Raw genomic sequence first — 14404 nt, forward strand, 5'->3', positions numbered from 1 at the left:
AATAAGGGGCGTAGCTATGGGGGCATGTTTTCCCCCTAGCTACGCCTGTCTGCACATGGGGTTATGGGAAAGACAGACACTATTGGATGTAAATCTTTCATTTATCAACAATCATGTAGCACATATGTTTAGGTATATTGATGACCTATTGTTCATTTGGCGGGGTACTGAGAATGAAGCACTGGATTTTGCTAAATCACTCAATGTTAATGACATGAATTTACAGTTTAGCAGCTACATCAGCAAATCCTCGGTCATGTTCCTTGATGTTGAGATATTTGTGTGTGAGAATTCTCTTAACACTAGATTGCATAGGAAGAGCACGGCGGGCAATTCAGTGCTACATGCAGATAGTAACCATCCGGCCCATTTGATCCGCAGCATCCCTTATGGGGAAATGTTGCGGATCAGGAGAATCTGCAGTAGGGAAACAGACTGCCTTAAAGCACAGCAGGAATGTAGATTAAGATTTATTGAAAGGGGATACAGCCCTAAGGTCATTGATAGTGCGACCAGAAGGGCCAATGCACAAAGTAGAGCTGGTCATGGCCACGCCCATCTGGGCGGGAGAAACACTTTTAAAACTGCAGTGATCCCTTCTCTGCAGCGTTTGCCCACAGCCCCTGAGGAAGTGATTCCAAATCATGGAACGCGTTGGGCAGGACAATTTTCAGTGAGGCACTGCGTGATGCTCGAATATTGATTTCCTTGATCTCAAATAAAGGCATACTACGAACTCACCTGTGTGGGGCACCTTACAGCAGGCAACATGTGTTGGATGTTTTTGAGGCCCGCCTGAGCTGCGAGGATGGCCCCGCTGCACTCGTGCAGTTCCGCTACGGCACCAACCGGTGTTGTGGCTTCGGAACAGGTGAAATCGCCGATGGAGGAATGTATACTCATGACTGGCATCCGCTGTGAATCACGACCCACTTGGGATTATGAACTAGTGCAAATCGGAAGGTAATGAACGGCCATCCACTGGGATTAACAATATTTGAACTCCATATACCAGCGGGCCACAGTCATGGCCACGCCCATCTGGGCGGGAGAAACACTTTTAAAACTGCCGTTATCCCTTCTCTGCAGCGTTTGCCCACAGCCCCTGAGGAAGTGATTCCAAATCATGAAACGCGTTGGGCAGGACAATTTTCAGTGAGGCACTGCGTGATGCTCGAATATTGATTTCCTTGATCTCAAATAAAGGCATACTACGAACTCACCTGTGTGGGGCACCTTACAGCAGGCAACATGTGTTGGATATATATATATATATATATATATATATATATATATATATATATATCCAGCGGATTGGTGTCAGTACAACGCGTTGTATTACAACGCGTTCCGTTACAACGCAGATTTTACAACGCGGGATCCATTACAACGGATGTCATTACAATGCATGGCATTACATCGCAAATGCTATTACAACGCATGGCATTACATCGTAAGTATAGGTAAGTATAGCTTTTTTTTAAAATGTTATTTAGTTTATTGTAATTAATTTATTTAAAATAATTTAATTAAAAGACATTTAAAAATTGTCATTAAATTAATTTAATTAAATAATATCTATTTAATAAATAATATCTATTTAATAAATGTAATTTTATTAAAAATAGTAATTAATTTAATTTAATTAAAAAAGGTAATTAGTTTAAAGTACATATTTTAGATAATGAAATTAAATTAAATTAATAATTATTATTTATTTAATTTAATTAATTTAATTAAAAAATGTAATTAGTATAAAATAATTAATTTAATTTATTAAATATATTTTAAACAATTTTAAAATGGTAAATATAATTTAATTATCCCTAAACACAAACCCTACCCTAAAACCTAAAAACACCCCTGTACCCCAAAACCCAAACCCTGCCCTAAAACCTAAAAACACCCCTGTACCCCAAAACCCAAACCCTACCCTAAAACCTAAAAACACCCCTGTACCCCAAAACCCAAACACTGCCCTAAAACCTAAAAACACCCCTGTACCCCAAAACCCAAACCCTACCCTAAAACCTAAAAACACCCCTGTACCCCAAAACCCAAACCCTGCCCTAAGACCTAAAAACACCCCTGTACCCCAAAACCCGAACACTGCCCTAAAACCTAAAAACACCCCTGTACCCCAAAACCCAAACCCTGCCCTAAAACCTAAAAACACTCCTGTACCCCAAAACCCAAACCCTGCCCTAAAACCTAAAAACACCCCTGTACCCCAAAACCCAAACACTGCCCTAAAACCTAAAAACACCCCTGTACCCCAAAACCCAAACCCTACCCTAAAACCTAAAAACACCCCTGTACCCCAAAACCCAAACACTGCCCTAAAACCTAAAAACACCCCTGTACCCCAAAACCCAAACACTGCCCTAAAACCTAAAAACACCCCTGTACCCCAAAACCCAAACCCTGCCCTAAAACCTAAAACACCCCTGTACCCCAAAACCCAAACCCTACCCTAAAACCTAAAAACACCCCTGTACCCCAAAACCCAAACCCTGCCCAAAAACCTAAAAACACCCCTGTACCCCAAAACCCAAACACTGCCCTAAAACCTAAAAACACCCCTGTACCCCAAAACCCAAACCCTACCCTAAAACCTAAAAACACCCCTGTACCCCAAAACTCAAACCCTGCCCTAAAACCTAAAAACACCCCTGTACCCCAAAACCCAAACCCTGCCCTAAAACCTAAAAACACCCCTGTACCCCAAAACCCAAACCCTGCCCTAAAACCTAAAAATACCCAAAACATATACTCCTATGCTCATACTTATTTAAAAAAATACTTAAATTAATATATTTAATTTATAATATTTAAAAACGAAATAAATATTTTTTTTATAATTAATAATAAATAAATCAATTATAAAATATTTTTAAAAAAAAATAATTAAATACTTACCAATACTTACGATGTAATGGTATGCGTTGTAATGGCATGCATTGTAATGGTATTTGCGATGTAATAGCTGCGTTGTAACAGCATTACGTTGTAAAAGATGCGTTGTAAGAGTAACACACCATATCCAACACATGTTGCCTGCTGTAAGGTGCCCCACACAGGTGAGTTCGTAGTATGCCTTTATTTGAGATCAAGGAAATCAATATTCGAGCATCACGCAGTGCCTCACTGAAAATTGTCCTGCCCAACGCGTTTCATATATATATATATATATATACAATAGTAGCCAAATAACATCAGAGCTGAAATATGCTGTGAAGAATTTCCACCATACATGAATAATAAGCATTAGAAACATGAGGAACAACACCAAAGATTGTTTAGAAACTGTTTTAATGCTCAGAAAGCAGTAGAATTTCTCATAACTCACTGGAAGCATAGAAAGCTCCCAGGCTGCATTGCAAAAACACAGTCTAAAAAGACTGAAAAGCTAACCTGTAGCTGCATAGCAATAAACTGACACCGTGCCTTTAAGGCACCCATGACCCCCAGTATCCCATCATGCCTCAGGGGCATGATGGGATACTGGGATGCCCAGTATCCCATGGGATGGCTCGCCATCGAAGAGAAAACCAGGTACGTCGACGACGTCGAAGAATCCAGTTCCGTCGTCGAAATCCACTCCGCCGTCGTCAACCAGGCGGCGAACGGCGTCGAGGGAGGTCACTCCTCCACCGTCGTCAACCGGGCAACGTCCGGCGTCGAGGAATGTGACTCCGCCACCGTCAACCAGGCGACGGTCGGCGTCGAGATCTAGGACCCCTCCGCCGTCGTCAACCCAGCGACGATCGGCGTCGAGGGAGGTCGTTCCTCCGCTGTCGTCATCCAGGTGACGACTGGCGTCGAGAAGTGTCTAAGAAACGACGTTCGGTGTCGAGGACCAATACCCCTCCGCCATCTAAACATCGATCGGCGTCGAGGAGGCAGTCTCCGTCGACGTCTCGTCGACGCTCGGCGTCGAGGTTGACCAATACCCCTCCGCCGTCGTCGCGCAGACATTCGACGTCGAGAGAGAGGGCTCCGTCGACGGCTGGTCATCGCCTTTCGGCGTCGAGAGAGAGGGCTCCGTCGACGCTGGTCATCGCCGTTCGGCGTCGAGGGATGCTCTGCCGTCGGCTGTTCATCGCCGTTGGGCGTCGAGGGATCGTAGATCCTCGCATCGATCGCCGTCGAAGCATTCGACGTCGAAATTGTTGCTCCCGCCGACTCCAAAGAAGCATTCGGCGTCGAGAGAAAGACATTTGACGCCGGAACGCTTGACGTCGAGGCATTCAGAAAGAGCTCGATCGTCGTCGAGCAACTCTGTAATCATGGTTACGGAGTCAGCTTCTCGCCATTCCACGTCACAGTCTTCTGGATCTTCGATAGCATCTTCAAGATCCAGAAGCCCTGTCCGCAGATCTCCGGTGCGGCAGCCAGATCCCTCGGCTGCGGAGGTCAGACTTTCACCTAGATGGTACAGGTCATTGGATCATTGGCGAGAGTCAGGGCCTACCAGACGACTTAAAGTGTATGTCAGTCCTCAACACAGATCTCCTCTCCAGAGGCTGGTGGCAGACGCAGACAAACGCACTCCTCCCAGGCGCCAGGCAAGCAAGTCGCCTGTAAGAAGGCCAACCAGATCTCCCAGAAGAGAAGATCTGGTTAGATCTCATTCTCCCAGGAGGTCGCGTTCACCCAGAAGGAGAGATTCGATCAGATCTCGCTCTCCTAGAGGGGAGGAACACTCAAGAAGATCACGGGAGAGGAGGCACGGTGCACACCGTAGACGTCGAAGAACTCCGTCTACTTCATCTACCTCTTCGACCAGGTCCTCCAAGAGGAATTACTCTCCTACGATAACAGATAGTCCTGTTTCTAGATCCTCTCCAGTAGATGACATAGGCACTTACCTAGATGTCCTACAAAGAGGAGCACAGAAGCTGAACATTGAGATGTCTGTCCCCCAGGTGGCTACGACAATAATTTTTGAAACTTTGCACAAAAAATCTGTCTCTCGCCCACTGCTGCCTTTGGTTCCGGGGATTATGGATCCGGTCAAGGACGTTTTCCTTACCCCAGCAGCCATCAGAGCGGTACCAGCCCGCATACAGAAGAAGTACAAACCTGCTTCATGAGACCCAGTTTTTGTACAATCGGACCCTCCAGCGGGCTCTGTGATAGTGCCAGCTGCAAGGAAGACGCATGCAGTTGCTGCTTACTCTTCTGCACCACCAGATAAGGACAGCAAATCACAGGACTCGTGGGGACGCAAAGTGTGCAGTTCAGCTGCCTCCACACTGAAAGTCTCGAGTGCGGCTGCGCTGTTGGGCAGATACGACAGAGCCTTATGGGACTCAATGGAGAGGTTTAAGTCAAAGCTTCCAAAAGAAGACCAGAAGGACTTCGAAGAAACTATGACAGAAGGATGTCTGGTGGCGAACCAGTTGATAAGCACAGCAGCGGACGGTGCAATTCTTGCGGCACACTCCTACTCACATGGGGTTTGTGCCAGAAGGTCAGCTTGGTTGCGTCTCACAGGTTTGAAGCCGGATGCTCAATATCGCATCCTCAATCTTCCATTTTCAGGGTCCTCTCTCTTCGGACAACATGCTGACGAGGAGATGACTCGTATGATACAATAAAGGCGGTGGGTTTGGAAAATAAAAAAGAGTTCAAACGCCGTTTCAAGACCAGCAAGGGAAGAGGGGCTCAACAGAGGGTTCAAACCCCTCAGTGGTCCCAAAATAAGAACCTGGGGAAATCCCAGTTTCGAGGAAAATCCAACAGAGGTAAAAGAGATCACCAGCAGTCCTTTACCACAATAAGAGGAGGAAAGGCCTGAGCAGTGGCTTCCTCTGGCGCCGTTGCCCACTCCAGTGGGAGGAAGTGCTTCACAACACCTGGCAGAGTGGGTCAGCATCACAAAAGATTGGTGGGTGCTGAATATACTGCGCAATGGATACATGCTACGTTTCCGTGCGCTTCCAAGGAGCATTCCTCCAAAGAGCTCTTGCCCTCACCAACTAAGCTTGCTCAGGAGAGAGGTCGCAATCCTGCTACAAAAAAGAGCTATAGAGGAAGTTCCCCCCTATCAAAGGGGAAAGGGGGTTTACTCCAGATACTTTCTTGTCCCCAAAAAAGGTCAGGTGGACAAGTTCAGGCCCATACTCGATCTTCGTCACCTGAACAAGGTCATCGTCAAAGAAAAGTTCTGCATGTTAGCTCTTCACCAAATATGCCCACATCTTCAAACCGGAGATTGGATGTGTTCGGTGGATCTGCAAGATGCATACTTTCACATTCCGATTGCACTGCGGCATCGCAAGTACTTGAGGTTTGTCATAGGAAACAAACACTACCAGTACAGGGTGCTACCCTTCGGACTCAAGTCCGCACCACGAGTCTTCACCAAATGCATGGCAGTGGTGGCGGCTTTTCTTCACAAAAAGGGGCTCTTCATCTATCCGTACCTGGACGACTGGCTCCTAAAGGGTCCATCTCCGGTATGGGTAGCACACGATCTGCAACTTGCCTGCACCAGTTGCACAGGCTCGGTCTCCATGTAAACCTGGAGAAGTCAGTCCAGCGGCCGACACAGTCCATCCACTACCTAGGCTCTGTTCTGGACACAAAATTGGGAAAAGCGTTTCCTTCGGAGGAGAGACTTTTTTCCATGAAACAGAAATGTGGGATTCTGCTAGAGTCCCGGTTTCCAACAGCCCGACAAGTAGCATCCCTGCTGGGTTCCATGGCGTCCTGCATTTTTCTCATCCCAAACGCCAGGCAGAGAATGCTGCCTCTGCAACAGGCTCTCGAGGACCAGTGGGACCAAGCGACAGGGCGTTGGGAAGATCGTATCACTCTTTCCCAAGCAACGAAGGATGCCATCAAATGGTGGACTCTGACGAGGAATGTGCTGGTGGAAGTGCCTTTTCACCAGCCTCTTCCATTCCAGTCGATAGTGACGGATGCCTCTCTGCAAGGCTGGGGAGCGCACATGGGTCCACTTCATATTCAAGGTCAGTGGTCTGCGCAGGAGCAGACATACCACATCAACATGCTGGAGCTCAGAGCGGTATTTCTAGCTCTCAAAGCTTTCTTTCCAGAGATAGAGTCCAACTCAGTCCTAGTTCAGACAGACAATACGACCACCATGTTCTATCTGAACAAACAAGGAGGCACGCGGTCTCGCCCACTCTCCCGAGAGGCTCAAACCATCTGGCACTGGCTTCTCTCTCTCTCGAGGCCTCTCAGTAGTGGCGGTGCACCTTCCAGGCAAGTTGAACGTAAAAGCAGACGCACTCAGCAGGCACTTCGAAGATCAGCCAGACTGGGTGCTAAACGACGAAGTGGTAGAAGAGCTTTTTCGTTGCTGGGGTCATCCAGCCATAGACTTGTTTGCAGACGACGAAAACGCCAAATGCCATACCTTCGCGTCCAGGTTCCACCGGCCAGGGACGCAGGGGAATGCTCTCCAGATGGATTGGTCGTGAACATTCGCTTACGCGTTTCCTCCCCTGGCTCTGATTCCGAAGGTAGTCTCCAAGCTCCTCAGGTCAAACATGGAGATGATCTTGATAGCTCCGGAATGGCCACGGCAGTGGTGGTACCCGGACCTTCTGCATCTGTCTGTGTGTCCACACAAACGACTTCCTTGCAGGCCGGACCTGTTGAGCAAGTATGTTAGTCGATCCCCCGGTTCGTCTGCCTCTTCAGGAGGACCTTCTGTCACAGCAGCAGGGGACGGTCCTCCACCCGAACCTGTCCAGTCTCCACCTCCATGCTTGGAGATTGAGCCGCGACAGTTGAGGCCATTTGACTTGCCTACTGAAGTCTGTAACATCATTCTGGCAGCCAGGCGTCCCTCCACAAAGTCAGTATACGCCTGCAGGTGGAATAGATTTGTGGCATGGTGCACAGCAAAGGCTGTGGATCCCCTTAATGCCCCTTTTTCTGAGGTTCTCCTCTTTCTTCTCTCTCTTGCCCAGCAGGGCTCTGCTCTGGGCACTGTCAAGGGCTATCTCTCAGCTCTTTCAGCCTTTCTGAGGCTGCCTGATCAACCTTCTTTGTTCAAGTCCCCTATCGTTAATCGATTCCTGAAGGGCATCACTCATACGTTCCCTCCTGTTCCCTTCGTGATGCCTCAGTGGGACTTGAACCTGGTTCTTACGTTTCTGATGTGCGCTCCCTTTGAGCCGCTTCACAACTGTCCTCTTCGCCTTCTTTCTTTGTAGACTGCCTTCCTGGTAGCCATCACCTCTGCCAGGAGAGTGAGTGAGCTCCAGGCTCTATCTTGTAAGCCTCCTTTCCTTTCAGTCCACCCGGACAAGGTTGTGTTACGAACGAGGCCCTCCTTCCTACCCACGGTAGTCACGGCCTTCCACATTGGGCAATCCATCACCTTGCCCACCTTCTTTCTGCCTCCGCACCCCTCGAGAGAGAGGAAGAGAGGCTCCACCGTCTGGACCCAAAACGTGCGCTCTCATTTTATTTGAATCGCACACAACAGTTCCGGGTGGATGATCAACTCTTTGTTGGATACGCGGGCGCTAAGAAAGGGAAAGCGGTGCACAAGCGGACCATCTCCCGATGGATCATCTTGTGCATCCAGGCGTGTTACTCCTTGGCTAAGAAGGAACCCCCTGTTGGGCTGAGGGCTCATTCCACTCGAGCCACAGCCACTACAACTGCCTTGGGCCGAGGTGTGCCCCTGCAGGACTTTTGCCAGGCGGCTACGTGGGCCTCGCTGCACACGTTTGCGCGACATTATTGCCTGGACAGTCAAGTCCGGAGGGATGGCTACTTTGGCCGTTCCGTCCTCCAGGACTTTCTGGTGTGATTATTGGTTCGCAGACCCACCACCACGGGGTTGGTATTGCTGGGGTATCTATTCTAAGGTAAGGAATCTATCACTAACGTGTCTCTTTCAGATGCACAAGTTACTACTTGTGTAACGATATATATAGTTAGTGATAGATTCCTTACCGACCATCCCATCCTCCCCGTTCTGCGAACCGATATCTAGGGTTAAGGTCATCCCCTTTCAGGGCCCTAGTTTCATGGCACCAGTGTTGTTTTTTGGCATGGCTCTGCGCTTCTGGCACGGAAAGGCTGTGTCTAAGAACTGACGTCAGAACGCGGAGGCGGCGTCTAAGTACTCCGACGACGTCATCACGGCGCCCCGACGCCGACGACGGACGTGGAGCCGCAGACAACGCCTACCGACGCACAAGGGTACTGCTACGCAAAAGTTTCCGGATCCAGTCTGACGCCTGGGGATATTCTGAGGTAAGGAATCTATCACTAACATGTCTCTTTCAGATATGACCGATGCAGTGCATTCCTGCCCTTTTCTTTTGCCATAGAGCAGCACTGCAGGAAGGCCTGCGGTGCTGCCCTATGTCAAAATCTTGAAATATCTTTTATAGTCCCTCTTAGCTGAGGCCCAGACATTCTACATAGAACTGTGGACACAATTCTCTGCAAAATCCAGTATCAAATAGAAGGGAGAGGGTTGTTGCTTGACAAAAGAGATGTATCAGAAAATAGTAATTCATGGGTTTTTAAAAGAGAACACCAGTCTGTGACAGGGGATCATCCCTGATCAAATGAAACTGAAGTTTCACTCTCTTATATATTTCAACAGTGTGGCTCAGTTCCTGTTTTGGAAAGATGCTTTACTGCAACACCTATCACAGTGTCCTTTGTGTTACAGCAGTAACTCTTCCTTCCCATCTTTCTATTCAAACTCTTCTCAATGCTGGCCTATTCCTGACAATCCAAGAAAATAGCCACCTCAGAGGTCCCTCCCAGTCCCATCCTTGGTGGTGTTGTTTCCACTTGAGTGAAGATGGGCCATCCACACAAAAAGGACATAGACCCAATTTACAAAAAAGTGTAAAAGTAAGTGAGGATATTTAAATCTCTGCTTGAACATATTATTACAGTACACCAACCTTTTCAGGAGTATGTGCTAGATGAATTAAAGCATTTTGCAATTGCAAACGGGCGGATTCTTAGAATCCGCCACTTTGCGATCGCAAAAATGTGTTTTGCAATGTAACAAACATTTTTAATATTTGCAATATGGGTAATCACGATTATTTGCGCTTACCTAAATTGCGAATGCAGTTAGGGAATCGCAATTTGCGATTCCCTAAATGCAATTCATGTAGCTATTGCAAATTGCGAATTGGCATTAAGGAATTGCAAATTACCACCAACTTCTAGTGGGTGGTAAGTTGCAAATTCCTAGGAAAAATTCACTTTTTTGCATTTTTCTAAGTGCAATGTGCGGACCTACATGCCCTTAGGACATGTATGTACGCCACATGTGCACACATGGATATTTCAGGGGTGCATCAGGATGGCCTTTTGGCCCCCTTGCACCTATGAAATTGCATGCGCAATTTGCAAGTACCTATTTGGTACTCACAAATTGTGAATATCTTCCCATTCGAATGTGAAGGGATTCCTTAATAGCGAATCAATTGCGAGTCGCTATTAAGGGATATGTAGGAATCGCAAAATGTTTGCAAAAACCTACATGCATTGCATTTTGTGAGTCTATAATAGAGAATCGGTAAAATTCGCTATTATGGACTCGCAAAATGTAATCTTGATGCATTTGGCCTTATGACTGGAAAAGTGCATCAATCGCAGGCGTATAAGTGTACTCAAAGTGATTCTTTCAGGGTCAAGCATTTCCACAATGTTGGATGGTAAATGAAGTACAATTCTGCCTTGAGGAATGCAAATGCTGATGTACAATTGCACATTTTATTTTTTGTTGTGCATGGAGAAATCGCTCCCCTGTACACAACCCCAGTTTGGAGGAGTTCCATTCCACTCTCAGAAGGGATACTGATGCCATCACCAACACCAACACTCCCACCCCCAACTTCCAGCTTGATACTCAGTAATGGCATGTTGAGTTTTAGAATTTAAGTTTGGTGCTCATTGAGAATGGAAGGGAACTTAGCAATTGCTCAAGCAGGCATTGATTTTGAAGGCATTTCAATAGGGGAGGTATTCATCCTCATCCGACTTCTGGCGTTTTCTCCAATTTCTGTATTTAATTCCGATTTTGATACGTTATTTTATAAAATATTTTAATTTTAAGGTGTCTTGCAATAAAAGTTCCTCCACATGCTTGGGGCCCTTATCTTCTGAAAGCATACGGTCAGTAGCTTTGGAAGAGACACTTTACTTTTTAGGTCGAGCATTCAAGTCCTTTTTTTATATACTTTAGTATATACTTATTATATACTTATATGTGTATGAACTTTGTGGGCTCTGGAGATCAGCCTTAGGACTTGCCTGCTTCCGCTTAGGGACTTTTTTTTGTTCAACTGCCTCTATTTAACTGTCTTGATAGAAAACTACCAGCAGAGGTCAGCAACATATCAGAAATGCTTTCTGCTAAGAGACTTTCTTATTTTTCTTTTTCTGGCAACTGCTTTTATTTAATTTTATTGTTAGAAAACGACCAGTAGAGGTCAGTACCATACCAGAATCACTTTATCATTTTCTGGATTCCAGTCCGTAGAAATTGTCTTCCACGAACACCCGTAGACAATAATATTTTTTTTAAATCTTGTATTTTCAGTGATATGACCACCGAAGGCCCTGATTTTATTTTAAAAACAGAGCTTTGGGCTATACCATTTTCCACTGAAAGGCAATATTTCTCTCCATGTTTTCCCATACCTGGTGTGTCACACAGTTTCGTGCTTACTTCCCCTCCATGTTAAAGAACAGTAGATGTTTCAGCACCCAGGCTAATGTGCTGTATAGCTAAATACAAATAAGGTCCCAAAGGCGAGACCGATTGCATTGGAAATGCTTGTTGATATGTTATAAGGAATTATCATTAGCCAAAAAACCTACCTCTGGACAGACTCCAATCAGGGCATCTGCTTTACAATAAAATTCTTCCTTGAGTGAAATAACAAGCATCTGAAACTGTTCTCTTGCCTGTTCTTTGATGTAGCTCGTTACCTGAAATGGAATTTCAATATTATTTCCTGAACAATGAGACGTTTCTTGACTACAACATCAGAAATCAGCAAAGGAGGTGCTAAAAGGCTTCTTCACCTGATAGTCATCTTAAAATGTTTAACTTGTTTTGAAAACCGACCTCTTCTAGATTCACCGGAGCCAATATCATCAGTTGAAACCAAATGTAATTAGCTAGAGCAGTACACAAATGTCCCCAGACGTGTACAATGTTAGGAAATGGAGCTGGAGGTACTGCTAACCATTAAATATGCTCTGAATGCAAGAATGCAGTATTTTGACGTAATCTGCTGGCAGTCATTACCAAGTGCTGACTCTGACTGCATTCGGGAGCTGCATGTGGAGAGAATGCGCTACACGGAAAAACACCAGCAGTGAACTACAGTTTCCAGCAGGCCACCAACTCTTGGGTAAATAGAGAGATGACCTTCTCGTCAGACCTCCCTGTCAGCATTACCATGAGTAATAGCTCCTCCCCCAAAACCTCCGAGCAAAACTCCTTTAGCCCCTCCCTACCCTCCAGGCTATTCCCACATCATGTGGCTTATAACCATTGACCCAGGTAAGCACATCCTGTACCCCACAAGCACAAGAAGCAGACCAGGACTGTGACGGGGAGGTCTACGACTCGGAGTAATGAATATTACAGGTAAGTAATCAGTCATTACAGCCATCTTGGATCGTCAGGTCTAACTTTTCTTGCGGTGCACAGCATCTTTGTTAGGCAAAAGAACTACAGTGTTGCTGCAAGGAGGACATCACTATCTGAAAGTAGGATTTCACAATTTAAGACCTATTGTTCACTAAAGAACTGTACTACAAACATTTTGGATCACAGAGAGGGGTCCTTAAAAATGCAATTATATTGTTAGTGTCACCTGATGGGCCTGACACAAACATGATATAACCTAACCAACTGAGCTCTAGAACACAAGAACCACACTCTTAAAACAATAAAATAATACCACAAAAGTGCTTAAAACATCTGATTCAACCGCAGCTGCATCCATTCCATTGAGCCAATAACGGAAAATGGATGTCTGCCTCCACTATAACATAGCCTCGACCATCTGAGCTACAAAAGCCCGGCTGTAAACTACTGTCTTTGCAAGCACTTTGAGAATATCATGATGCAACGGGAAACAACACTTACAACGCAACTTTTACAACGCACTACCTTTACAACAAAACTTTTACACCGCAACATCCATTACAACGCATTCCATTACAACGCAACCATTACAACGCATGTCACTACAACGCATACCACTACAACGCATGTCATTACAACCCAGTCATTACAAAGCATACTATTACAACGCATACCTACACTATGTAAATGTAAATTGTAAATGTAAATTGATACTTGTATAGCGCACTACTCACCCGCAAGGGTCTCAAGGCGCTTGTACGAATACCGCTGTGGAACCCATCCTGGCTTTCCCTGTGAGGTGTCCACTCCTGGGCACCCTCAAGGTGGAGGCCAGGCATCCTTAGCGTTGTGGGGGCTGTTGTGGAGATAAAGCAAGCTATTGCCCAGAGTTGCAGAGTGGGACTCCATGATTGGAATAGGCACCGAGGCGAGAATTATCAGGTCCGTGGAATTTTGAGCCCAAGACCTGCCGAGGCGGGAAATTGAACCCTGGCTAGACCTCTGCATCAGGGTCTGCAGCTCTAACCATTGAGCCACACTTCTCTACTATCCTACACTATCCAACACTTACCCTACTGTTGCACTCCCTGGAGTTTGAATAGTAATTTTTAACCCTACACTATCCAATACTTACCCTACTGTTGCACCCCCTGGAGTTAGAATAGTAATTTCTACCCCTACACTATCCCACACTTACCCTACTGTTGCACCCCCCTGGAGTTAGAATAGTAATTTTTACCCCTACACTATCCAATACTTACCATACATGCAATGTAATGGTATGCGTTGTAATGGTATGCGTTGCAAATGTAGTATGCATTGTAGTGGAATGCGTTATAAAGGTAGTTTCAAAGAATTCGTTGTAATGGCATGCGTTGTAATGGAATGCGTTGTAATGGATGTTGTGGGGTAAAAAATGCGTTGTAAAGGTATGCGTTGTAAAAGTATGCTTTGTAACGACATACATCCGATGCAACATTCCACTTGGGGTGCCCGAGAAATGCAGGTGCTGCCCTACATAAACAGATTCTCATTCACCGTTTTCAACTTTTGTCAGACCAGTGGAACCCTACCAACTGCAGCAAAAGCTTGACTTGTGAGTACAAGAATAATTGAGAGATGATACACTAGGCTGCTGCCTCTAACATTTAACAAATATATTTCCAACTTTAGCTGCGAGACCACAGGTGGCTTAAAAACGAGCCACAATTGGTGAGAACAATACAAAAGCGACATGGACTATTGCACCTCCAATTTGATGGTCACCAGTTG

At 45.9% G+C, this 14404-nt stretch overlaps 1 protein-coding gene across 1 annotated transcript in view; it reads right to left on the reverse strand.

The window, feature by feature from the left end:
- The window catches only part of SMC1B (structural maintenance of chromosomes 1B), a 2420665-nt gene that overhangs the window by 102978 nt on the left and 2303283 nt on the right, over positions 1-14404 (reverse strand). The window contains exon 24 of the mRNA XM_086952745.1: positions 11851-11961. Within this exon, the coding sequence (XP_086808871.1) occupies positions 11851-11961 (111 nt within the window). The remainder of the gene's footprint in view (positions 1-11850; positions 11962-14404) is intronic.

The sequence above is a fragment of the Lissotriton vulgaris genome, chromosome 1_2 (assembly GCF_964263255.1).
Source record: "Lissotriton vulgaris chromosome 1_2, aLisVul1.2, whole genome shotgun sequence".
Taxonomy (NCBI): Eukaryota; Metazoa; Chordata; class Amphibia; order Caudata; family Salamandridae; genus Lissotriton; species Lissotriton vulgaris.